At 35.3% G+C, this 24,592-nt stretch overlaps 5 protein-coding genes across 6 annotated transcripts; 3 read left to right on the top strand and 2 right to left on the bottom strand.

Annotated features, from left to right (window-relative positions):
* The first annotated feature begins 1,292 nt into the window (after positions 1-1,292).
* LOC104752593 (oligoribonuclease) lies at positions 1,293-3,821 on the top strand. The gene is made up of 8 exons (XM_010474783.2): positions 1,293-1,616; positions 1,851-1,937; positions 2,347-2,423; positions 2,757-2,838; positions 2,927-2,982; positions 3,138-3,224; positions 3,326-3,416; positions 3,514-3,821. Exons 1-8 carry the CDS (start codon positions 1,535-1,537, stop codon positions 3,633-3,635), a joined length of 684 nt encoding a protein of 227 aa, XP_010473085.1. The 5' UTR covers positions 1,293-1,534; the 3' UTR covers positions 3,636-3,821.
* A 306-nt stretch (positions 3,822-4,127) lies between these two features.
* Positions 4,128-6,669, top strand: LOC104752592 (transcription factor MYB104-like). Its single transcript, XM_010474781.3, has 5 exons — positions 4,128-4,264; positions 4,370-4,686; positions 5,056-5,380; positions 5,475-6,282; positions 6,387-6,669. The coding sequence occupies exons 3-5, from the start codon at positions 5,072-5,074 to the stop codon at positions 6,491-6,493; spliced, it is 1,224 nt and encodes a 407-aa protein (XP_010473083.2). The 5' UTR covers positions 4,128-4,264; positions 4,370-4,686; positions 5,056-5,071; the 3' UTR covers positions 6,494-6,669.
* Positions 6,670-7,168: 499 nt separating this feature from the next.
* LOC104752589 (4-diphosphocytidyl-2-C-methyl-D-erythritol kinase, chloroplastic) lies at positions 7,169-9,834 on the top strand. Its single transcript, XM_010474778.2, has 11 exons — positions 7,169-7,388; positions 7,587-7,682; positions 7,786-7,854; positions 7,944-8,048; positions 8,143-8,199; positions 8,294-8,494; positions 8,647-8,739; positions 8,811-8,910; positions 9,031-9,130; positions 9,377-9,462; positions 9,555-9,834. Exons 1-11 carry the CDS (start codon positions 7,239-7,241, stop codon positions 9,671-9,673), a joined length of 1,176 nt encoding a protein of 391 aa, XP_010473080.1. The 5' UTR covers positions 7,169-7,238; the 3' UTR covers positions 9,674-9,834.
* Positions 9,734-12,587, bottom strand: LOC104752591 (uncharacterized). Of its 2 annotated transcripts, none has more exons than XM_087491551.1 (2): positions 12,376-12,587; positions 9,734-11,859 (listed from the first exon to the last, which is right to left on the bottom strand). In XM_087491551.1, the coding sequence occupies exon 2, from the start codon at positions 11,855-11,857 to the stop codon at positions 9,905-9,907; it is 1,953 nt and encodes a 650-aa protein (XP_087347677.1). In that variant the 5' UTR covers positions 11,858-11,859; positions 12,376-12,587; the 3' UTR covers positions 9,734-9,904. The 2 variants fall into 2 exon arrangements, with proteins under 2 accessions (XP_087347677.1, XP_087347678.1); XM_087491552.1 differs by having other exon boundaries at positions 9,734-11,883; positions 12,376-12,553.
* An 807-nt stretch (positions 12,588-13,394) lies between these two features.
* Positions 13,395-20,358, bottom strand: LOC104754067 (ABC transporter G family member 32). Its single transcript, XM_087491548.1, has 24 exons — positions 19,817-20,358; positions 19,597-19,717; positions 19,404-19,492; positions 19,222-19,306; positions 18,958-19,117; positions 18,792-18,868; positions 18,651-18,704; positions 18,440-18,530; positions 18,045-18,346; positions 17,676-17,957; positions 17,253-17,569; positions 17,011-17,171; positions 16,819-16,922; positions 16,487-16,646; positions 16,262-16,387; positions 16,095-16,186; positions 15,659-15,991; positions 15,279-15,569; positions 15,121-15,204; positions 14,909-15,042; positions 14,589-14,816; positions 14,333-14,504; positions 14,000-14,254; positions 13,395-13,927 (listed from the first exon to the last, which is right to left on the bottom strand). The coding sequence occupies exons 1-24, from the start codon at positions 20,089-20,091 to the stop codon at positions 13,655-13,657; spliced, it is 4,266 nt and encodes a 1,421-aa protein (XP_087347674.1). The 5' UTR covers positions 20,092-20,358; the 3' UTR covers positions 13,395-13,654.
* Between the last annotated feature and the right edge of the window lie 4,234 nt (positions 20,359-24,592).

Raw genomic sequence — 24,592 nt, 5'->3', positions numbered from 1 at the left:
CTATACTAGTATTTTTGCAGCAGTTTTTTGCTCAAAAATACTTTATTTTTTTTGGAAAGTTCTTACATTTAATGCATTGTCTTTAATATTAGTTACCAAAAATTTCAAATTTAATTATAAGTAAGATTTAAAAAAATAAGGAAATTTTTGTACTTCATTCAAACATAAATATATGATTCTCTTTCATTTTATTTGAATTTATATTTAAATTATTTTGAATTATTCGATAATATATTTAGTTAATAAATTTTGTGAATTTTTTTCTGCATATGATGTAATACAAATTTTTTAAAACAAATATGTATTACTCAATAAATAAATAAAAAATACGGGTATAATATCCCACATCGCCTTGAAAAATTGGGCAATATTTCAGAGTCATACTATAAAAGAGACCAAAATGATTCATAATACAAATGAGTAGAAAGCTTGACTTATTAGGCATTCAAACTTAAAACACTTTTATTTGGTTTATTCCGTTTCTTTCTTTTAAAGATTTTTTAAAAGTTAAATATTATAAATATTTAAAACTTTTAAAAGTTAAATATTATAAATATTTATATTTTATAAAAAGTATAAATATTATAAATATTTATATTTTTTAGAAAGTTAAACTTCATAAAATTTTAAAAATATTAAAAATATTTTTATAAATAATATTCAAATTTTATAAATATTTAAACTTTATAGAGACTAAATATTATAAATATTTCAACTTTCAAAAAAAAGTTAGAAGACCTTTAAAATATCAATAATATATTTAAACTTTTACGAAACTGCAAATATGAGAAATACTCAACCGTTTTAAGAGTTCTAAGTATTATATTTATTTAAACTTTATAAGAAACGTTAATCTTATAAAATGTAAATGGTTACAATCTTAATAAATAACATATCAACTCAATCTAATATTGACAATACAAAACAATAAATATTAAAAATTAAGATTATATAGTGCGAGTTAAAATATCTCGGGACGGAGTTATATAACGAAACGGGTTTTGTTGATATTTATATAAATTTAAAATATCATTAATTTGGTGTTAAAACGAGTAAAACATCATTTTATTATTTTGTTAACACTATCGGTATCCGAGAATAGACATATCTAATTAAATTGATTAATAAATATTATGTAAAAAATAAATTATACTTCAGTATTATATAGTTTAAACTTATAAATACAACTTATTATTTAAATATTTTAGCTATAAATAATTTATACTGTAGGTCCTAATCTAGTCTTATTTAATATATAAGAAAAAATGAACTATTATTGTAAAGTTATGTAACTTGCCAAAAAAAAAAAAAAAAAGGCTGAACTTTTACGGAATTTGAAGTAATTCGTTGTCATCCAAACACGAATTTGTTTATTAAATTATCAAAATTTCTAAAATTATGGTCGTATTAATATGTTACTAATTGTTTGTTACCATATATATATCTAGACGGACCCCCCTAATGTAAATACCGATTAGAGATGCACTTGGTCCCTTTATTTAGGTTACCTTCTTCTTCCGACTCCGACGATTAAATGGACAAGCTCTCGAATGCTTTCTCTCTTCTCGCTTTCGCCGACGAAGATGCTCCCATAGCTTCTTCTTCTTCTTCCTCTGGTATCTCCTTGTTCCCTCTTTACCCTTTTTTTGTCTCTTACACACAAAACAAGCTTAGGTTTTTCTTTGCGAGAGTCAATTGATTCTTAATATATTGATGACTGTAGAGAGATTTAAGAAGAGTCGATTAAAGGATTGATCTTTCAGTTTTTTTTAGATTTTTTGCATATGGGCATCGAACAGCAGCTTTATTGTTTTTGAAGATTGATGATTCTTGTTTAAAAAAATTTATAGTGAAACAAGAAGAGAGAGCAAAAAATGGGTCAACTGAGGTTGGAGATTACAAGCAGCCACTTGTTTGGATTGACTTGGAGATGACTGGTAATCTTATACTGACTTGTTGTTCATGATCTGTTACAAAGACCCTGCCTTTTAATGCTAATCATAAGTTTTTCAATTGTTTTTTTTTTTGGTAATTTAGTTTAGTTAGTGTTCTAATCTATAGTATAGTCACTCCTTCTTTCATTGATAAAAATCTGCTTGGCTGCAAATAATTTGGGTTAAAAACCATGTAAACATGTACCATTGTTTGACTCTTTTTGAGATTTTTTTGTAGTTGTATGTTTGTCATAACACAGAATGCTATGATATTTGTTCTTTTGAAGGTAGTCCTGAAATTTTTGAGAAAATTCAACTCTTTATATTACTTTGTTGAACACAGTAAAAGGATCTTGGTCCTTGAAGATTCTTTTTAGATTGTCTATGTTCTTATTCTTACTATATTGTGTAGGTCTAAATGTCGAAGTTGACAGGATATTAGAGATTGCATGTATAGTTACTGATGGAAATTTAAGCAAATCAGTGGAGGTAAATTCTTCTCATCTTGTTGAAAACTTTTTTCCATTCACGAAAAGTGGTAGTTTCATAGTCAGTAAGCTATAATGTCGAGAAACTTTTTAAGAGTAGATTAAGTTTTGATCAATGGGATATCGTGGTGACTCAAAATCACTGTGATCAGTTGGAAAAAGAGATCAGAAAGTTCTTGCAGGAACACTGTACTCAGTTGTGGCTATGATAACACTGTTTTAGTGGAGTTTGCAAGACATCTCTCGCCCACTTTTAGATGAAACACTCTTGCTCCTCAACCGTAGATACTTGCTTTATTAGGATTTGTTATTGAATTAGTTTCTCTGCTGTCAGGGTCCAGATTTAGTTGTACATCAAACAAAAGAATGTATGGATAAAATGGGTGACTGGTGTCAAACTCATCATGGAGCTAGTGGTAACTTTCTCTCCTGATATTTTCTGTACTAGAATCTCTGTATTTCCCATGGATTTAAACTATATGACATCGGGGACAATCACTTCAGGATTAACGAAGAAAGTGCTCCTTAGTACGATAAGTGAAAGGCAAGCTGAGAAAGAGGTAAAAGATAAACATGTAATACTGGACTGGTTTGTTGTTAATTTTGCCAAGTTAAAAAGGGAATCTCTATCTGTTTTTAATATCAAGACCAAAATATTCAATCTTTTTGTAAAAAATTTTTGGTGATGGTTAACTGAACTGTTACATTGTGGCAGGTCATTGAATTCATAAAGAAGCATGTTGGTTCTGGCAATCCACTTTTAGCTGGAAACTCAGTCTATGTTGATTTCCTTTTCTTAAAGGTAGGTAGCTAGAACTTGGATGTATCCCCACTCTGTCTGTCTATAAAGCTAACAGTTGCATCTTGAATCCTCGATCATAACCAATGTTTATATTTTTACAGAAGTACATGCCAGATTTGGCTGCCCTTTTCCCTCATGTACTTGTTGATGTAAGTAGCGTCAAGGCTTTATGTGCCCGATGGTTCCCTAAAGGTAACGATAAAAACTGTGAAAAATGCATGTCATCTATGAGAACGAACAATTAACGTAAAATGTAAGTTTGGATATGTTTTTGTGGGGTTGAATACAGAGAAAAATAGAGCTCCAGCAAAGAAAAACAACCATAGAGCCATGGATGATATAAGAGAAAGCATAAAGGAGCTTAAATACTACAAGGAAACAATATTCAAAGCAAACAGAGCAAGAAGATGAGTGGAGTTAGGTCCTGCGAATCCGGTTTAGTTATGGGACATTGTCAAATTTATCCTCGTGATGATTATTACTCAATTGAACTGTGGTTTCCTGATAAAACCAAATAAGATTGTTTACCTACAAAAAAGGATCATCCTTGTTTGTTAATTTGGGAGAAGAAGCAAAAAAAAGTTGCCAAGTTTAGTATTTTTATAGCCTTTTGGATGTGATACGAAAAGCCTAAAATTTGGGTTAAATTGACAAATCGGAAAGTTCCGTCTAATTTCAAGGGTGTATCTGATCAACACAAAAGTCAGAATTCATATATAAAAGAACTAAGAACGCTAGGGACCCAAAGTGTAAAAACGAGAAAAACCTGAGAGAAGCTCGAGTTCATCTCTTCCGATATTGTTGGGATCGATTTTGATCTGCACATTTTTTATTTTCGATTTCCATTTTTTTTTTCAACCCTATTATATATGTATATATATCGATGCCTTATAAAGCCCTAAAGTACTCAGACGTAAATCTTTTTTTTTTTTTTTTCTTTTTCTTTCTCCTCTCTGATTTGTTGCTGCAACATTTCAATGGTGTCTAGGATTATTAGACGTTCTTCTCTGTGATTAGTTCCTACATCTCCAGGGTTTAGGGTATACGCTTCATCTTCTTCTTCTTCTTTTTTTTTTTTTATAACCCCTCCATGAAAGTGAGGTTTAAGGTTTTTTTTTTTTAATCGTGTGTTTAATTTTTCTCAGGGAGATTTATGGGTTGATGATCTAATACCTCTTTAGATTCTTCTTCTTCTTCTTTTATCATATATACAAATTACAACTCCCGTTGATCGCTCGTTAACCGGATTCGGCTCAGTGAATTTTTTTCCGATCTTGTAAACCGGTTTATTGATCTCAGTGGTGGCATCGGTTTTTATATTTGTCATTTCTAAACCGACTACAATTTCGGCAGGTAGAGGAAGTTTCAAACCGGTTTTGGCAAATTCATTTCTTGATTCGGATTTCTGGAACTGATTTGTATTCTTAATTGATGTTCGAAGACGTTCATAATCATTTCCTATGTAAGTTTCTAATTCTTCTTGTAGTTATTGTACATTGATTAGGAAATAATAAAGAAAAGGAATCTATAAGAGTTAACACTAATTTTCTTTCATATAATTAAATTAACTTAATCAGTGTAAATTACTATTAAACAAAAAATTTGTATGCACATACATACGTGTGCGTGGGTCTTAACCAAATCTAGTACAGTATGATTAATAAATAAAGCGACATGAGAGGGAGTTATTATTAGTTGATAGTTTTCTTTGTTTGATTGCCAAGAAAACTAAACTCGGGTGACTAGAAAACGTTAATGTTGATTTCTTTTTTTTTTTAGCTAGAATTAATGAAACTTATATTTTTTTGTCTTTTCTCATCTTATTTGACAGATGAAGGTACCACAAGATGGGTAAAGTTCGCAATGATTCAGGATCAGACGATGATACTGCAACCGAGAAAACTTTTACAAAAGGTCCTTGGACACAAGCAGAAGACAACCTTTTGATAGCTTATGTTGATAAACATGGTGATGGCAACTGGAACGCTGTTCAAAAACACTCTGGCCTTTCTCGCTGTGGTAAAAGTTGTCGCCTTCGTTGGGTTAATCATTTGAGACCGGATTTGAAAAAAGGCGCTTTTACTGAGAAAGAAGAGCAGCGTGTTATCGAACTTCATGCTTTATTGGGAAACAAATGGGCAAGAATGGCTGGTGAAGTATGTAACTTATAGTGGTTCCCCTTTTGTAGTCTCTCTCTGTTTTCTTGTTTTTGGTCTAATTAATCTTTTTTTTTTTTGTGTGTCTTTTCAGCTGCCTGGGAGAACAGACAATGAGATAAAGAACTTTTGGAATACAAGACTCAAGAGACTGCAACGACTTGGTTTACCTGTTTACCCTGATGATGTTCGAGAGCAAGCAATGAATGCTGCAACACAGTCTGGTTTAAACAATGGTCATTCATTGGATGGTCATCATAGTCAAGACTCTCTGGAGTCAGACAGTGTTGAGATACCTGAACTGGATTTTCAGCATTTACCACTCAACCAATGCTCTTCCTACTACAAGTCAATGCTTCGCAGTGTTCCAACCAGTGGCGTGTTCGTGAGACAAAACCCGTGTTTCTTTCAGCCTAATGTGTATAACTTGATGTCATCATCTCCTTCTTACATGTCTACCGGCAAACGTTCTAGAGAACCCGAAACCGCGTTTCCTTGCACCGGTGGATCATATGCGATGAACGAGCAAAGCCCTCCGCTCTGGAACTATCCTTTTGTCGATAACATTTCTGAACAGTTACCGGATAGCCATTTGCTTGATGACAATGCTACATATTATTCTCCTCCTGAGCCTCTTATTCACGAGCTCCCTTCATTCCAATATTTTAATCCTCATGAAGAGCCTGGAGGAGCACAACAATCTAACTCAATGCAGGTGCATGAGTCAGACAACACTTTGGTCCAGTCCCCTCTGTCACCATCATCACTATATGATGGATTGTTGGAATCTATTGTATATGGATCAGCAAGGAAAAAACAGGTAACCGATACTGATTTAGAATCCACACTGCTGCTTCAGTCCTCTTCTCTACTTGGCCATACCGATGAACCTACAACAACAGGTAATACTCTTTTTCTTTTTGTCTTTAAACTCTTTACGCATTTTATTCAGTTCAGGAAGTCTCCTCTTCTCCATTTGCATGACAAACCTTCAACTGTGAAACAGATAATTTAGGTTGTTTTGGTTCAACTTCTTCAAATGAAAGACGCATATCCTTTGATGGTGATTGGATCAGATTACTTCTCGGTGAGGATACATGTCCCCCCAAGTAGAAGAGGCGTCTACCACAAAATAATTAGCGACGATCGATTAGATTTTATTTCTAAGTAAAGCGCCCTTGTTATGCGTTATTTGATGAGTACTGTAGAAGATTTGATCAGATATGGTGAAATGATGTATAAGAGTTCTTGTATCTTGATAGTGATCATGCCAAATCTATTTTTGGATCGATTGATTAAACATTGGCTTCATATAGCTGCATGTATACAATAATAATACTTGGTAGGTAGAGGACTCCATGAAAAGCTTTGTGACATGTAATCCCATGAGACTCATAGAATATGCTTTGTTTGTATAATGCAACGTAGTTCGGAGTTCCACAAGATGTATGAAGGAGACCATCATCCTGCTAGTACCCCCCAAATATATGAAGAGTAAGTACGGAATAACTCCCGTTTCTCTCTCTTGGGGTGTGTTCTGTACGGACGGAGACGAAGTGATGTTCTAGATCTCCGACAACAGATCTGAGCTCCTCTCGTCGTCCTCCTCTCCTCATCTATTCTATGCTTTTCCACGGTGAGAAGGGATGTCATCGACCTTGTTCCAACTGTAAGCCCATGCCTCAGTTGGGCCAATGTTAAAGTGACCTAGCAAATGTGCTATTGGGCCAATGTTACCCAATTTTATATAGTAGACTAATTAAAAAAAAAAAAAAAAAAAACATATTTGATTTGGTTTATTGGGCAACTAACTCTATATCCGATCAAAGAGAAGAAAAAAATAAAATCAGAAACAACAATGGCAACGGCTTCTCCTCCATTTATCTCAACTCTCAACTTGGCTCAGTCTTCTTCTTCTTTCAAAACCAGTTTTGCTTCTTTTACTCCGCCGAAGCTTCTTCGTCCCCTTTCGAGCTTTTCCGTCAAATCTTCCCGGAAGCAAGTCGAGGTTAATGAATCTTCTTATCTGCCTTGAAAGCATTGATTTTTATTCTACTCGTATTAGATTGTGACGGGTTCTCGCTCAAATTTAATAACTTTGAAGCAATTTTGAGCAAAAAAGTAGGATTTTTGAATTCATGTTCTTGAGAGAGAATTTTGAGATGATTGTTTGTGGATGTGGGGGGGTCATTGTTTATTTGTTTAGATAGTGTTTGATCCTGATGAGAGGCTGAATAAGATAGGCGACCATGTTGACAAAGAAGCTCCCTTATCCAGGCTTAATCTCTTCTCACCTTGCAAGGTTAGAAAAAAAAAAGACACTTGCTTTATTCTTTACTTTTCTTTTAAACCATCTCTCTCTTGTTTTGTTTTGTTACCCTAAGAATCATTTGGCATGTGTGTAGATTAATGTTTTCTTGAGGATAACCGGAAAGAGGGAAGATGGGTTTCATGATTTAGCCTCTTTGTTTCATGTAAGTTTTAAGCTTTTGGTATATTTTTTTTCTCATTTCTCTTAATGTCTCTAGTGTGTGTCTCATTCATTTTCTGCATTTGATTTTAGGTGATTAGTTTAGGAGACACAATTAAATTCTCATTGTCACCATCAAAATCCAAAGATCGTCTGTCTACTAACGTTCAAGGAGTCCCTGTTGATGGGAGAAATCTGGTGAGACGATTTTATTCTGTTAATAGATGATCCCCTGTGGCCTTGTTGATTAAGCATTATTTCTAATCCTCTGGTCTGCGTTGTTGCAATGCAGATTATAAAAGCACTTAACCTTTATAGGAAGAAAACTGGTAGTAACAAATTCTTCTGGGTAAAAAAGCACTATACATACACCACCAATGATATCTTTTACTACATTTCACTGTCAAGTTGTCAACTTATATATTCTCTCTTGATATGTAAAGATTCATTTAGACAAGAAGGTGCCTACCGGGGCTGGACTCGGTGGTGGAAGTAGTAATGCTGCAACTGCACTCTGGGCAGCAAATCAGCTCAATGGAGGTCTTGTCACGGAGAAGGAACTCCAAGAATGGTCAAGTGAAATTGGTTCAGATATTCCTTTCTTCTTCTCGCATGGAGCTGCTTATTGTACTGGGAGAGGTGAGGTATGTTTTGTTGAGATTTTTCCAAGCTTTCTACTACTTTGCATACCTTTGTTCGGACTCAGTTCTCTTACATGCTTATTACTTTTGGGCTTTGGGAGTTGTCAGTTTGATGCAGCTTATTATGCTAAAATCTAATCTAAAGGCTAATGCAGATTGTCCAAGACCTTCCTCCTCCTTTTCCTCTTGATCTTCCAATGGTGCTCATAAAGCCCCGAGAAGCATGTTCCACCGCTGAAGTTTACAAAGTAATCAACTGAAACTACTGATGATGGATAAGCTTTTTCAGGATTTAATGGCTTAAGCTTTTATTTTTCAGCGTCTTCGTTTAGATCAGACGAGCAATATTAATCCCTTGACATTACTTGAGAATGTGTCCAGCGATGGTGTATCTCAAAGCATTTGCGTAAACGATTTGGGTATGATTTCATTTGCATATGTTGCACCTCTCTTCCTTTCCTAAAAAGATTGTCACATCTTTAAATTTCAAGATTCAGTCTGGTACATGGACGAGGACTTACACTTATGCGTTATTTCAGAACCGCCAGCATTTTCAGTTCTACCATCTCTAAAACGTTTGAAGCAACGGATAATAGCATCTGGGCGCGGGGAATATGACGCCGTATTTATGTCTGGGAGGTATGCCTTTTCTATAGCTATTTCCACATTATCGAGAAATTTCACAAAATACTGTGCATTGCATAGTTAGCTCATCTAGTGGCAACAGTGTTTTTGTCTTCCCAAATGCATCCTAACAAGCTAGTACAAGATCATATTTAGTGAGCTGAGTACTATTTGCTTGAACAAGAGATTATAAATGAGCTGAGTAGTTTTGCTAGTTCTTTGCTATCAAGTGCTAATTTTTGTGGGATGAATGCATAACAGTGGAAGCACTATTGTCGGTATTGGTTCACCTGATCCGCCGCAATTCATATATGATGATGAAGAATACAAGAACGTGTTCTTGTCTGGTATGCTCTTTTCTTGTAATTTACAAGTAGTGGTTTCTACTCTTCTGAATCGTGTACCTGTAAAGAACTAATTCCAAGTAAACATGTTGCAGAAGCAAACTTTATGACTCGTGAAGCTAACGAATGGTACAAAGAACCTGCTTCTGCAACTGCTACTACCTCATCCGCTGAATTTCGCATGGATTTCCAAGGAGAAGTTTCAAAGTTGTAATAAAAGTTGTGTAGGATTGATTTGAAGGTTGTACTACTTTTGTTTCAAAGAGTGGTCAACTAGAGGAGAAGATGCTTTAAATATAAGTTAAAAATAAGAAAAATAAGACATATTCACGAATGATAATCAAAGGGAGAAGCAACCACACATAATTCATGAAACCATTTTCTGTCTTTTTTTTTCTTTTTCTTGTTTTATTACTTTCATGTCCATATGTAACCCCCTCTTCTCTTACAGAGATGGAGGCACATATTTTCTAGACAAGCCAAATATATCTTTTCCTTCAAATGGTGAAGTCCAGTCTTGAGAGGTAGCTGCTTGTTGTGTTTCCACGACAACACCAACACCCGCATTCTCCATAGATACACCGTTGCTGCTGTTAACTCTACCTCCCATGGAACCATTTAGACAATACCGGTTCATGTTGGCATCATAAGTGTGGCTGCTGCTTTTTAACCCGGACCAGTTTCCATTGACTCTACTATTTTGGGATAAACCTTGATCTAGACTCCAGTCTATGCTTGTGTAGTCCACTGAACCGCCGCCAGAGATCCAATCTACTGGTGAGGATGCACCTGATGTTCCCGCTGAACCAACGGCAGAGAACAATCCCAACGACGATGCAGCAGATATAGATGGCGATGATGCAGTGTTTCTAGTCCATAACCCGCCATTCCCTCTGGCCATGCTAGCGTGTGGATCCACTTGGTTGGTGTTACTGAATCGCTTCTGGTTTTGATATTGAAGTTGCTGGTAGATCTTATTTGGATTCAGATTGTTTGGACTAGGGCTTCGCGCACTAGGGATATTATGTGTTTGTATGAACCCATTTGACTTCATTATCTCTATGTTGGCCGCAGGATGCCAACTGGTAGGGGGTGCGCTCATGCTTGAGGTTGGAATGGGATTTGTGCTTACAACTTGTGGCCGCTGCCTCATTGTCATGACTGATTCTCTATTTGCTGCCTGCTGCTGCTGGAGGTTCTTAAATTCATTTCCACTAGCTAAATAGCGAGCTTCAACCCTCGAAGCAAGCTGAGGTGACGGGGATGGCGATGATGGGAAAGAGTAAGAAGACGAAGGAACCTGTCCTGTATTTGGCCACCTTTTATCAGCCAAAGCAGCAGATTGCTGAGGTTTTGGCCACTCTAACTTCAGTTCAGATCGTTTCATAGGCTGAGCCAACATTTTGTTCACTAACTCTGTTGTGGAGGGTGATCTTGTATAGTTAAAGCTCTTGTCATCTCTTGGTGGCTGTAAACCAGGTGATGGAAGAGTTTGTGTTTCTAGCCTTTCTGCATCTGAATTCTGATAACCTATTCCTACTGTATGTTTACCATTAGTGGGTGTAAGAGGATCACCAGATTCTTCTTGTTTCACTGGCACTGAAAACTCATCATATCTTGTGCCTTTCATGACTTGCACTGCTCTGTCCAAATCACCCTCTGCTTGAACAACTGCACGCTCTATTTCCTGCCTTGTACAATTAAGTTGTAGCTCCATTTGTGTAATCCTAGCTAGTTCGTCTGTAATGTCTATTTTCAAATTCGCAGGAGTCTTAATGATTTGCTTCTGAATTTCTTCCTCGCCCCTGTCAAAATACCAATGAACAGATTCCTCAACTTTGCCATCATTCATCATCAATGCCGTAGTAGCATGCTCTTGAGATAGTCCCATAGCGACAAGCTGCTGTGTAAGGGCTTCGAGTTTTCTGGACATGAGATACGTGGTACACTTGTCATACAAATCCAGAGCCCTCCTCTCCTTCTGGCGTTGATGTTTTCTCTCATTCTTTTGGCGAACTTTCTCACGCTTGTCATTGTCAGCACCTGGTATCACCTCCTGCTTGAGGGGAAGATTGGTTGTGAACTTCTCCTTGTGATCTTCGGAGTCGCCCGAGCAGCTACCGTTGTTGGAAACAGAATCAGACTCAACCCCATTATTCACATCAGCCGCCTCGTGGTCTATACTGCGGAAACGACCATACTGAAGTGGTGGGTCAGAAGAAGCAACGGAGACAGAATCAAGAACCTGAAATGTTCCTAGAAGAGGATTATAAGCATTAGCTGCCATACTACTGGTATTCCCATTAAGCGAAGGCGAAGGCTGCTTTGGTGATGCCTTGTGAGCTGCTTCTTTCCCAGTTTTTTTATCCTTTGACTTAGACTTAGTTGCTGGAGACATCTCTGCAAAGAACATCAATACAACACCTAACGTATCAAGAAATGAGCAAAAAACATAGTCAATAAATAATAAGATGAGAGATACTTGTTCTTCTTAAGACTACAACACAGCCCTCCTATGTATGAGATTCTCCTAAAAAAGCTACAACAAACACATGGACAGAAGAAGAAGATTCATACAACAAGAACCCACAAGACAAAACTTGAAAGGGTAAGACCAGTAAAATAGTGAAATGATGATACTTTTTTTTTCCAAAGAAGAAATGAGCAAAGCATGCGAAAAGGTCTCAAATTTGGTAAAAGCGAGCTAAGGGGAATTACAAATACAGAGCGAAAGAAGGTGGAATCAGGAAAAAGGAAATGGACCGACATACATAAGCTTTCTGATTTCTCTTTAAAAGTTTTGGCAGCAAACAAAATTGACCCACAAGAAGATTTGGAGAAATTGGGCGAAATCCCGAAGACGGACGATAATACGAATTACAAAAACAAGGAATCGAAAGAGAGAAGAAGCTGGACCTGTTGTGTAGAGAAGAAGATTTGCTTTTGATTTTGGAGATCGATGTACAGTTTTATTTTGTCGTCGTCGAAGGCGAAACTGAATCGGAAGAGATGATTTTTTTTTTTTTTTAGGGTTTTGTTTGTTATTTGGTTTGGGAGAGAAATAGGAAAAATGTTTTATGTTTTGTCAATCAGTAAAGAGAGAGAGAGAGAGAGAGAGAGATTGATATGTCAGTCAGCCAATGGATATGTCACACTTGCTTGTTTCGTTTTTTTTCTTCTTCCAACTCTTTCTTTTTTTATTTTTAATTAAGCTAACTAAGCAACTATAATTCATTTCGTTGTTTTGTTTTAGGCTTTTTTAGCTATGCAAATGTACTGTAATTATATTTGTTTTTGTTTTGCAATGAAGGATATGAGGTCAGAGGTCAGAGGTCAGAGGTCTAGTAGTGTATGGTGTTTTTAGGCGTGGCTTAAAAAAATGTGGTTTAACAAGTCAAAGCAAATCCTTCTACAGAGGAGGTGGCTTAGATCATGATGCTTAGAAAATGTGGTTTAAACATAAGGTATTTATTAGAGCGTTTATGACTTGTCAAATACTAAGCAGATGTGTTTTACCGGAAATTAATTGTACGCCCCTCTTCGCAACATGATATGCAGGGGTGGGTTGGAATTTCGTCGAAATGTTTGGTGTGGGTACCAGGAACCTGATTGAACGTTACATGAAAACTTAAAAAGAATGGAGGCTAACCGGAATGTGGCACGAACTAATATACAAGTTTGGACAAATGACTCCATAGAATTTTAATTTTTAAACAACAAACCCGAGGGACGAACAGTCGAAATGTTTGCATTCTTACCAAAAAGGCAAAAAGGTTTTTAAACCGTACTTACTATGATTATCGCTAACTTTAGTTATTACAAGGAAGATAATTTATATATAGCTCTTGAAACTCTATTTACGACCTTACAAATCACTAAAAGTTACACATGTTAGGATCTTTTTCGACCTTTTAACTCACATAAAAGTTACCATATATTTAAAACTGATTACTGTTCTATATATATATATATAACTCATACACAGTTATGAAAAAATAACAAGGAACTAAAAACACAACATAACACAAGGCTTTTATTGATCCATACATGTAATTGCAGAGGAAGAATAGGCGCAGTCCCCTGCCTTGTTGGGTATAAAAGCCCCCCAATATACAAATTAACAATAGTTGGTATCTGTATATGTGTGTATATATATATAAATATGTGGGAGTTGGAGAGTTTTGGTAATCATCAATCATCTTCTCTGGAAATTGAAGGCTTTAATGGCGAAAGCAAAGACAAGGGAGAAGAAGACGCAAAAGGCCACCACCATTATAGCAGAGACTCCTAAGAAGTCATGTTTGTATCCCATTACATCCTCCAGCAGTTGTTTCACCATCACTTGATGGATACCATCTGAGAGTTTCACCCTTCTCTCATCATCTCCATACTGAGATACCAATAGTCCATACAGTGTCCACGCCACTGGGTTTGCCCAGTAGTACCATCTCCACCACAGTGGAATCCTCTGTGGTCCGAAACATGAGATACAAAATCATAGAAAACAAAAGATAAATAATGAAATATAAGTAATATGTACCTTATATGGTATCATGAAGCCACTGAATAGGTTCCAGAGCATGTAGAAAGGTGCTGCTATGATTGAGGCAACGTTGTGGTTTGGGGTGATTGCTGTTGTCATCATCCCGTAGAAGGTGAAGTACATTATCGAAAAGTACATGAAGAATAAGTACCACAAGAACTTCACCGCTGACCATTCAAACGCGGCCATGGCATAGAATATACTGCTGTATATTGTGGATTGTGCTAGCACGTATGGAAACTCTATAAACACCTGAAAAAAGTTTAACGTGTTGAGATTTTTAAAACTCAAACGGATATGTGATTAAGAGAAGATAAACATATGTGTGACCTGTGCAAATGCAAAGGGAAGTGCCGAGTACATTCCTGCTGCTCTCTCGCGATATGAAACAAATCTTTCTATGGAGACAACAGGCTGTGCAGCGGTTGCATTGGTGATTCCAATGAAGAGAACTGCCGCATACATCGATCCCATTGCATTAAATAATTGTTGTTGAGTGTCCCTAATACATGAAGAATTTTTTTAATAGGTTAGGCGATAGAAATGTGCCACTTTACAGAAGTGGAAGCTGCATGTTTATTTTTACCTTTTTGAGCCAAATTTCCAACATATGGTTCCAAGCATCAAAGAGATAATCACAGTGTAGAAGAACCGAACTGCAGTGTATTGTGGGTTTCGCCAGTATGAGAGGTTTTGTTTCCACAGACAAGCAACAAACTGACTATAGAGTGACTGAGAGTATCTGGTCGGAAACTCGACTTCTTTTGCAGTATTACTTGGCTTGCTGAGGACTTCGATCAGCTCCTTGTTGCGTCTGCAGTAGAAAAGGAGACAGGGAATATGGTAAACAGAACTTGTGGAAAAGCTAATATTTGAATTCCACATGCATGGGGAAAAGTCACATACTGACACAGATTTGAATTCCTGTAAATTTCAGCAAAATCAACTCCAAGACGGTGTTCTTCAGTGGAAGAGGTGACGTCAAGCATCCACGCTGCCGGATTATGGCCAGGTTTGATCTTTTGCACTCCTTCAATTGACTAAGGAAGCAAAGAGTAATTGTAAAGAGACTTGAATTTACATGTATTTCTAGTTCATGTATCAAGAATAAAGGCTACCTCAAAATACGTGACAAGTTCACATGATTTTTGACCAAGTGGACCAGCATATATGAGCTCTCCACCACGTTTCATGAACAAAAGCTGCAGAGAAAAAGTTTAACAATTCGACAGACTGTTTGATTTTATTATCCAACTCCATTGTTTGAAGAACCAACCTCGTCAAATGACTCAAAAATATCAATGCTAGGCTGATGAATCGTGCAGACGATGGTTCGCCCTGTGTTAACAATATTTCTTACAGTCCTCATCACAATGGCAGCTGCTCTGGCATCCAACCCTGAAGTTGGCTCATCCATGAATACTATAGAAGGGTTCGCAACTAGCTCAACAGCAATTGTTAGCCTTTTCCTCTGTTCAGTTGATAAGCCATCAACTCCAGGGAGACCGACCAATGCCCCGCTCAAAGAGGTCAGCTCCACTAGCTCCATCACCTCATGAACAAACGCCTCCATGAATTTGAAGTTTAGAGATGCATGTTAGCATAATCCAAGAGAATAAAAAAACATAGGCAGGAATGATTGAATGATGATGTTACCCTTTGTGTTTCTGAGTCAATGTCAGCTGGTAAACGAAGGCATGCCGAGAAAAGTAGAGATTCAACAACAGTTAGGCATGGAGAATGAACATCGTTCTGCTCACAGTAACCTGAAATTCTTGCAAACGTTTCCTGCCTTTTGGGAAAACCAGATATGTACACATCGCCTTCTATAGTTCCTCCGGTTTTTCTTCCAGCTAAAACATCCATGAGCGTTGTTTTACCCGCACCACTTACTCCCACCAATGCTGTAAGAACACTCGGTCTAAAAGCTCCAGTAATATTCACAAGTAGCTGCAACCTGTCTTCTAGTATCCCTTGTTCTTTTAGTCCCTGAAAATTTTGTTGCATGAGCTAAGACTGCTAGCTAGAGAATATAAAATGCCTTAAAACTAATATACAGTGCCTAAACACTGTAGATACATATATTACATACCAAGGGAACATCCACATAGTAGTTGATATTGCTGAAAGACAATGATAGTGGTTGAAACGGGAGAACCATGCCTCGGTTCTTGAAATATTTTCCTGAGCCAAAGCATTAGCTTTCTTTCAGTTTCAGTAAACAGATTAGAAAGGAAAGATTTTAATTTGTTTCCTCACCATGTATTGAGCCTGAATGCTGCAAGTACTCTCTTAGTTCCACAACAAACTCATCATCACCTTTCCTTTTCTTTTCTCTCTCATCCAACTCTTCTCTGGATACAACAGCTTGAAACTTGCCCCAAGCTATGAATAGTTTACACGGATTTGGATAGAATTAGCACAATGGTTTATAAAAAGCAGATAGTTGATGCTTTAGGTATACAGATAATATGAAAAGCTTACGGTTGAGATGTGCTAGGAACAGCGTAAATAGTATATTGAATAGAACTGTGTATCCAAGCAAGGCACCGATACCGATCCAATACCAGTAGTTCCCAGAGAACAAACTTCTTTCTTTCAACAATGCCAAACCAAGAGAGTCGCTGGTATGATTCCCAGCACTCTACATAATTAAACAGGAAAAACAACCATTAACTACAATAATAGTATATTCCACATTCTATGGTGTGTTTCAGACCATATGCAAACCAAATATATATACACCTTTGAGCATGGATAATAGAAACACCAAAAAGTATAACTAAAGTAGCACTTTATGTTTGTAATATTGTCACCTTTTGCCAATTATGGCCAAGAAACTCATTCACGGAAGCTGCGTTTTGAGCATACATCAAAGGAGAAACCCAGTAACCCCAAATCCACCAGCTTGGTATGCTATCTGGGAAATTAAACAAGAGAATGAATGAGTATTCATGTGGTAAAAAGAGAGTGTTTAAGTACTCCAAGAGAAAGTATGAAGACAAGACCTCTGGATATTATAAATCCTCCAAGCGTCATGACCACCAGCATTGCAAAGGACCCAAACGTATTGGCAACTATCATATGTCGGCCTAAAGAACCCATAACGCGGAAAAGACCCAAGGACATCTGATGCAGAGAGAAATACAGCAAGAACTGCTGAAGGAACCTGAAGGAAGGTTAGAGAAGGTCACTGTTACTTATGTTAAGCAACCAAACCCTTTCCCAATTTACAAGAATATATATATACCTGGAGAAAAGAGGATCATATCCAATTGTATAATATGTTACTGCCACCCATGTTGCAGATTCTATTATTGAAGTAGGGATACTCAAAAGCCAGGAAGGTAATGTATAAGCCCAGCTTGGGTAAAAATGTAAGTCTCTGTGCTTATAAAGAACAGGAAGCTTGGCCACTAGCATTGGAACCTCGGTGAATCCGTTAAAGAGAATGATAACCATGGAAAAGTAAAGCGACCCAAGATATATGTTGCCATCATCAATAGTCTTGTGGTGCATTGTTGTCCGGCAAAAGACAGTCATTGTGATTAAGGCAACTATAAGAAGCTGCAGTATGCATGTGGAGAGAATGAGTTTAAATAAGGACTTAATTTACCATTCCAACAGAAAAAAAAAAAAAAAAAAGACAAAGGGACTCAAGTAAAATAATAACCTGAACAAACTTGAACACATAAATAAATGCATTTTGCTTCATCAGTTGCTTCTGCCAGGAAAAGTTGATCTTGAGAAGTTCACCCTTCTTAACACCGTATTGAGATGTCGATAAAGCGGCTGAATGATTGAACCGTTTATCAAATGGAACCTCAAGTTTCTTTGCCAACTTCTTGCCAGTTGAATATGAACGAAAAGCTTCAGCAAACTTTCCAGGAGGTACGTAGCGATAAGGCCGGAAAGGGACTGACCAGTACTGCTGCTGGTCTTTCTTTGAAGTGACCTATATTAACAGAAAACTCTGTTTCAGAAACTGGAAAACAACAACTTAAAAATCTCTCTACTTCAAATTCTCTATTTGTTTCTTTACCTCTTGCAAGAAATCTGCCACATTTTTTCTCTCAGGGCAACTAAAACCCAAGGATGAAAAGAAATCAAGAACCTCGTCACGAGGGCCCTGGTATATAATCTGTCCTTCCGACATAAGGATAACATCATCAAACAACTCGTAAGTCTCAGGAGACGGTTGGAGTAAAGAAATGACAGTGGTTCCTTCGAGTGCGTGAGTAGAATGCCTCATGTACATGATAATCTGATGAGTCGTTGAACTATCTAAACCATTGGATATTTCATCCATGAAAAGGACCCTTGCTGGACCTACTAATAGTTCCCCTGTGCATCAATCCCACCCAATTGGTCAGTGTATCTACTTGTTGAATCTTCAAATATGAAAAACGTACGTTAAAAGAATGAGAAAAAGCAAACCTGTTGTGAGCCGTTTCTTCTGACCTCCTGAAATTCCTTTAATCATCTCATCTCCGACCAATGTGTCCGCGCATGTGTCCAACCCTAGAATCTTTGTTGGATGTATGAGAATGTCAGATAGAGTTTGAAAGAAATAGGACAATAATGGGGTTAACTGTTTTTTTTTTTTTTTTTTCGAAAAGATAAGGAAAAAAGTCAAAAAGATACATACCTTCATAACATACTCCACAACGAGGCTTGTCTCCTGTCCTCCTAGAGCTAAAGACTGGAGGGTTCGAAAAAGCGTTATAAATCAAGGGAATAACTAAATCAAGAGAAGCCTTGTAGCAAAACACCACAAGTGAACTAGTACCTTCATAAATATATCAAGATCTTCATCAGGTACAATTCCTGCAAGCTTTTCTCTTCTTGCTAACTCCAAAAGCATATCTGTGTTTGCAGAGTGATTTAAGTCGAAACAAACAAAGACATAAAAAAATGCAACCACAATACGTACTGCTTCTTAGTAGGTAGCTTACCATATTTGAATCCAACACCTTGACAACGACCAGCAAACTCGAGAGTTTGCCTCACTGTCATCTCCGCCACATGCCAATCTTGTTGGCTCACATAGGCAGACGTCCTAGGCGCGATTATCTCTTTGAGATCGTAGCCATTGTATGTTATTTTCCCAGATGTCTTCATATATAGTAGCCAAAACAGATACAAAAAAAAAAAAAAAAACTCAAAACCCAATAATAAGCATATACAAAACTTGTAAATGGTTTTCAAACTGAGTTTACCTGGAGATTAGTTCCAAGGCGACCAGCTAAAGCTAAGAGTAATGTTGTCTTCCCAGAACTTGGAGGACCTAGTAGAAGTGTCAATCTAAAGAAACAAAACATAAAAAAAGGAATTTAGACCCAAAAAAAAAAAAAAAATTAGCAACAAAACATAATGAAAAATGCAGTAGTAGGAATAATACCTGGAAGGTCTAATGATGCCACTAATACCATCTAAAATCGTTAATTTGCTCCTTTTCCCACCAATCACGCGTATGTTCCTTAACAAACCCTGTAACATATTAAATTCTTCTTAATAAATTTAAATTTACCAAAATTGCTCACAACAAATAAAATTAATTAAAGAAGAATATTGAAAGAGACAATTGTTAGTACCTCTGCCATGTTAATGATGAAATTGGGAATTGTTGGTAACGCTCTGCTTCCAACATGAACGAATGATTCCACCATCAGATTCTGAAATCGAACTTCAATCTTGGGAAATTTCAAATCCACTCTGCACCACACACACACACACACAAAATAAAACATAAAAAAAAAATGCATATCTACAACAAATTACAAATTGAAAGAATTTTTTGTTGTTGTTGCTTACGCGTCGAATCGCTTGCGAACACGAGCGAAGAACAGTTCAGGATCGTTTTCGACGGAATTGACGAGGCGATCGAGGAGTAGGCGTTGTTCGCTAGCTTCCAGGTTACCAATTTGGACCTCTTTAGACTCACCAATCATATCCCTGAAGATACCTCGGCGGATACGCGAGTATGTAGGCAGACGCTGCAACGCCGCCCAACGGAGCTCTTCTTCGTCTTCTATTTCGTCTCTAAACGACGTCGAACGCGAGAACGCGTTCTCCCCCGAGTTCCACATTCTCCGCGGCGCAAGACAAAAGAGAGAGAAGGAGATTGTTAGTGTGAGTGTAGATTTCGTTTCGTTTGGTTTGGTTTGGTTTGGTTTGGTTTCTTCTTCACATTAATCTCTCACCACTAGACAACTGGTAGGTGACGCCACCATTAATGCGGATACTTTTTTTTTCTTCTCTCTCTCTGTCTTTCTCTTTCTTTTGCTGTGTTTTTTTTTTTTTGCTGGTCTGTCTCTCATGTGTACGTTAAAGTGAAATAACAGTTGAGAAGGAGTGAGGCTCATTAAATGCTTAGCGGGAAAAAAAAAAGGAAAACAAAAACACAAAATGTTTTATATTTTATGTGTTTGTGTGGATATAGTCATATAAACGTAAAATAATGTAATAGTACTATCTCTTTCCTGTAGGCCACGAATTAAATTATATGAAACCAAAAATAACCCGAACCGAACCGGTGATAAATATATTAAGATAGATAGTCATAAAAATTAAAGAAAAATTCTTGGATTCACCCACGGGGCTAAACCACTCTTATTCACCATCTCTTCGTTAATCAATCAAAATACAACAAACTGTCATGTCATATCATATTTATAAAATAAATCAAAATTAAAATAAAAAAACAAAACAAATTAAGGAAACCAATTCTGTATATTTTTTATTAAGGAAATTATGTTGGTTTAGGTCTATAAAATAACAATTACAATTTAGATTTTACAATTAAACGAAATCATATGTCGGTTTGGGTTTACAAAAAAGTGGTTAGGGTTTAGTTTTTACAATTAAACAAAATTATATGTCGGTTTGGGTTTACAAAAGAGTGGTTAGAGTTTAGGGTTTAGATTTTACAATTAAACAAAATTATATGTCAGTTTGGGTTTACAAAAGAGTAGTTAGAGTTTAGGGTTTAAATTTTACAATTAAACAAAATTATATGTCGGTTTGAGTTTACGAAAGAGTGGTTAGAGTTTATATTTTACAACTAAACAAAATTATATGTCGGTTTGGGTTTATAAAATAGTGGTTAGGGTTTAGATTTTACAATTAAAGAAAATTGTATTATAATTTGGGTTTATTAAAAGAGTGATTTGAGTTTAGATGTTATAATTTAAAACTATAATATAATGTTTAGGATTAATAATTTTAAAATTAATTGATATACAAAATTTGTTTCCTTAATCAATAATTTATTTCCTTAAATAAGAAAGGGTGAATAAAAAAGGTTCACTCATAGGAGTGAACCCAAGAATTGTCCCAAATTAGATCTATATCGAAAATTTGAATGCAGTATCTAAGATATTTAAAATATAATCATATATCCAAACGTATTAATTATATTTATATCTAAAATACTTATTGGACTCAAATATCTAAGATATTAAAATATCGTAATGTCCTTAGTCACATATGTTAAAATATTTCAAAAAAAATATAAAGAGTCAATAAAACAATTTATATATATATAAGTATCTTTGATAGATTATTAAAAGATATCGGTTGAATCAATTTGTAATTATATTATTAGAACTAGTCTAAACAACCTTTTTCCTTTTCTTTGTATAGATTCAAAATCTTTTAACCAAAACGATCTGAAATTTGGAAAAAAACTGATTTTAAATGATTAACTTGCAAGAATGAAAAAAAAAGAGAGAGATAAAATAAAATAGTCTCTCTCACAACTAATAAATACCTACAATTATACTTGTTTGTATTATTATCTTTGGCATGTGCAAAGGGGACATGTATAAATGGACCGTTGGATTAGGAGGGATACTATACTAGTCTATTTATATAATGTACCTATTAAATTTATTTTTATTGATTCTAGCAACATTCTACTTTCCTCTCACCGGATTTTTCCCCCTATTGATTTTTAATTAATTATAGCAATGTTTTTTTTCGAAGATTTCAAACATTTATTTATTAGTGTGTGACTTGTAAGCAGAAATGTCAAAACGAGCTGGAAAACTTATGACTTTTAATTTGGTCTGTTCTGGTTCTATCACTTTCGTGTTAGAAATCTAATTTTCAATTCATGTATTTAAGACATGTACAAAGTCAATCCTAACATGTTTAGTGGTTATTGGTTAGAATAAATTGTGCATAATACTCGTGTGATGACAATTTTTATTTTATTTTTTTATAAAGGTTTCAAAAGAATGGTAAAAAGATGAATGTAAAAAAAAAAAAAAAAAAGAACGGTAAATAGAAAAGCAAAAGACAGTACTATATATATAGGTAGATTGGTTCTTTTAATATTTATATAAATAACTTTTTTTTCTAACAAACTTTCCAACACAAAAAAAATGAAATTTTACAAAAAAAAATAAAAATAAATGAAAAACAAATATTTATGGACTAACTCTTTCGACGACCAAAGCTCCCACGTTTATTCATGTTAGGAGTTATTGTGACTTGACTCATCAATTCCTCGAGTATCTCCATTGCATTCGGGTAAGTGTTTTGGGTATTTTTAGAGTAAAAATATTATTAAAATAATATAAAATCATTAGTTTAGATCTTTTGTTTAAAAAGTTAGTTATTGAGAAAACATGTTTAATATCATAAGATTTAATAATATAAAATAATATAATAATCTAAAACATATTATAATTTTAAAAACTTGAAATAATTACATTTAAATTGTAAACTTAAAAAACTTATACTAAAATTCAAAATACAATACCAAATTTTTATGAAAAAAAATATTAAAGATATAAATAAAATAAAAAACCAAACAAACATATTACTTAATTAAAACACACAAATATTTTATTTAATTAATACATAGTTTAATGTCCAAATTTATTCCATATATTCTCAATCAAATCCTCTTTTAATTTGTGATGTGCTTGGAGAGAAAGAAGGAAAACCCTAGCAGCGATTTTGAACAAATAGAGAAATGAAATGTTTTTTCCTTTGCAAAAAATTGTATCCATTCACGGGTTGCCACGTCAGGATGGAACTGGACCAAAATCAGTTCTACATGAAGACCCAACAACATGTTCTTCGGCAACTATTCACTATATTTTCGATTTTAAAAAGGCTAAGCACACCCAAGGTGTTGGCCCAATGCAATGCCCTAAGACCATTTTTAGTCTAGAATGGGTAAACATATTCCTTTTTTATTTATTTATTAATATATGTACAGAGTCGGCGCTGAGATTTTGGTGGCTGCTAGTCAAAAAAAATATAATTGGCTATTTTTTTTAAAAAAAAAGGAAAAATGTAAAAAATAAACCATGTGTGGTTCAAAACTGGGACCTGGTTCTTTTACTAGAAGTAGGTTTCCAGTAGAACTAATGACTCTTTCATGAAAATTGGGTGGATTATATACATATAATTTTGGCAGCCACAAGCACCAGCTTGGCTTGCTTGTACCTTTGGCCGGCTCTGTATATGTACGATTGAGTAACTGACACATGTCTCTTTACTCTCATAAACCTTTCTTCATATTTTCCACCAAGCAACTATTCCTCCTCTCTTTTCCTCTCTCTCTTCCTTTTGTTATTTTTTTAATAAAAGTAATTGCAAGAGCAACCGCCAATGATGCTCTAATGGGACAAAAGAAAAATATTTGATTGAGAGTTAATTTTTTGTGGAAGATGTGACAAATCTACAAAGTAGGAATAATAATGTTTTAAGATTGTCCAAGTTGAGGAATAGGTTTTGATTTTTTTAAATCTTGCGCCAATCATTTCAGTAGGTACAACTTGTTCATATATATATCTAACAAGATTCATTTGTAGGCTTAACATTGTGTTATGCCATGAAACTTGTACTGGTAGAAGTATCGAATTGAAAGCAACCATGTTAAAAAAAAAAAAAAGACGAATAAAGGAAAAGACAAGACAAGGAGAACCAAAGAAAGAGTTTAGCGAGTGAGTGAAGAAGATATAGTAAAGTTGGTTAACGCAAATTGACTAGTTTACCATGAAATACATAATTGGAAGGTTTTTGATATATAACGTAAGATTAATGTTCAATATGAAGAGGTGATGCTAAGGGGAGGGGTGTATAGTACGAATTTTGGTTTGGTTTGGTTTGGATTTAGATATTTTATTTTTTAGGAAATTTTGGTAGATATATCTAATTAAAAACTATACAATTAATGATGATTCTATTATTTATAATCTAACAAAGCACCATGATCATTAGCCAATTCATAAAAATGGGAAAATCCTAATCCAGAATTTCTATAGGCCAGGTTGACCAAAGTCATAAAACACCAAATTCAAGATAGGCCGGGCTAGAATGTATATTAGGTTTAGCTTGCATATTTATAGGAAAAACAAGTCAAAAACATCACTTGAAGCAAACGTTAAGTCCATATGAAAAGTAATGTTTTCTTTTCTTCTTTAACTATGAAAAGCTGTGTTAAACCAAAAGAATGTAGAAATGGATTTAATGGAGGTAAGCTGAATATTTTTTTGGATTATGCAAGAGATAACATCGAAATCTCACGGGTTCGCTAATATATTTTTTTTATTCAAACTCAACAACAAAAGT

The sequence above is a fragment of the Camelina sativa genome, chromosome 16, assembly GCF_030686135.1.
Source record: "Camelina sativa cultivar CO46 ecotype springtype chromosome 16, ASM3068613v1".
Lineage (NCBI taxonomy): Eukaryota > Viridiplantae > Streptophyta > Magnoliopsida > Brassicales > Brassicaceae > Camelina > Camelina sativa.
The sequence above is the reverse complement of the archived record's forward strand: the minus strand, read 5'-3'. Positions and strand labels throughout refer to the sequence as shown.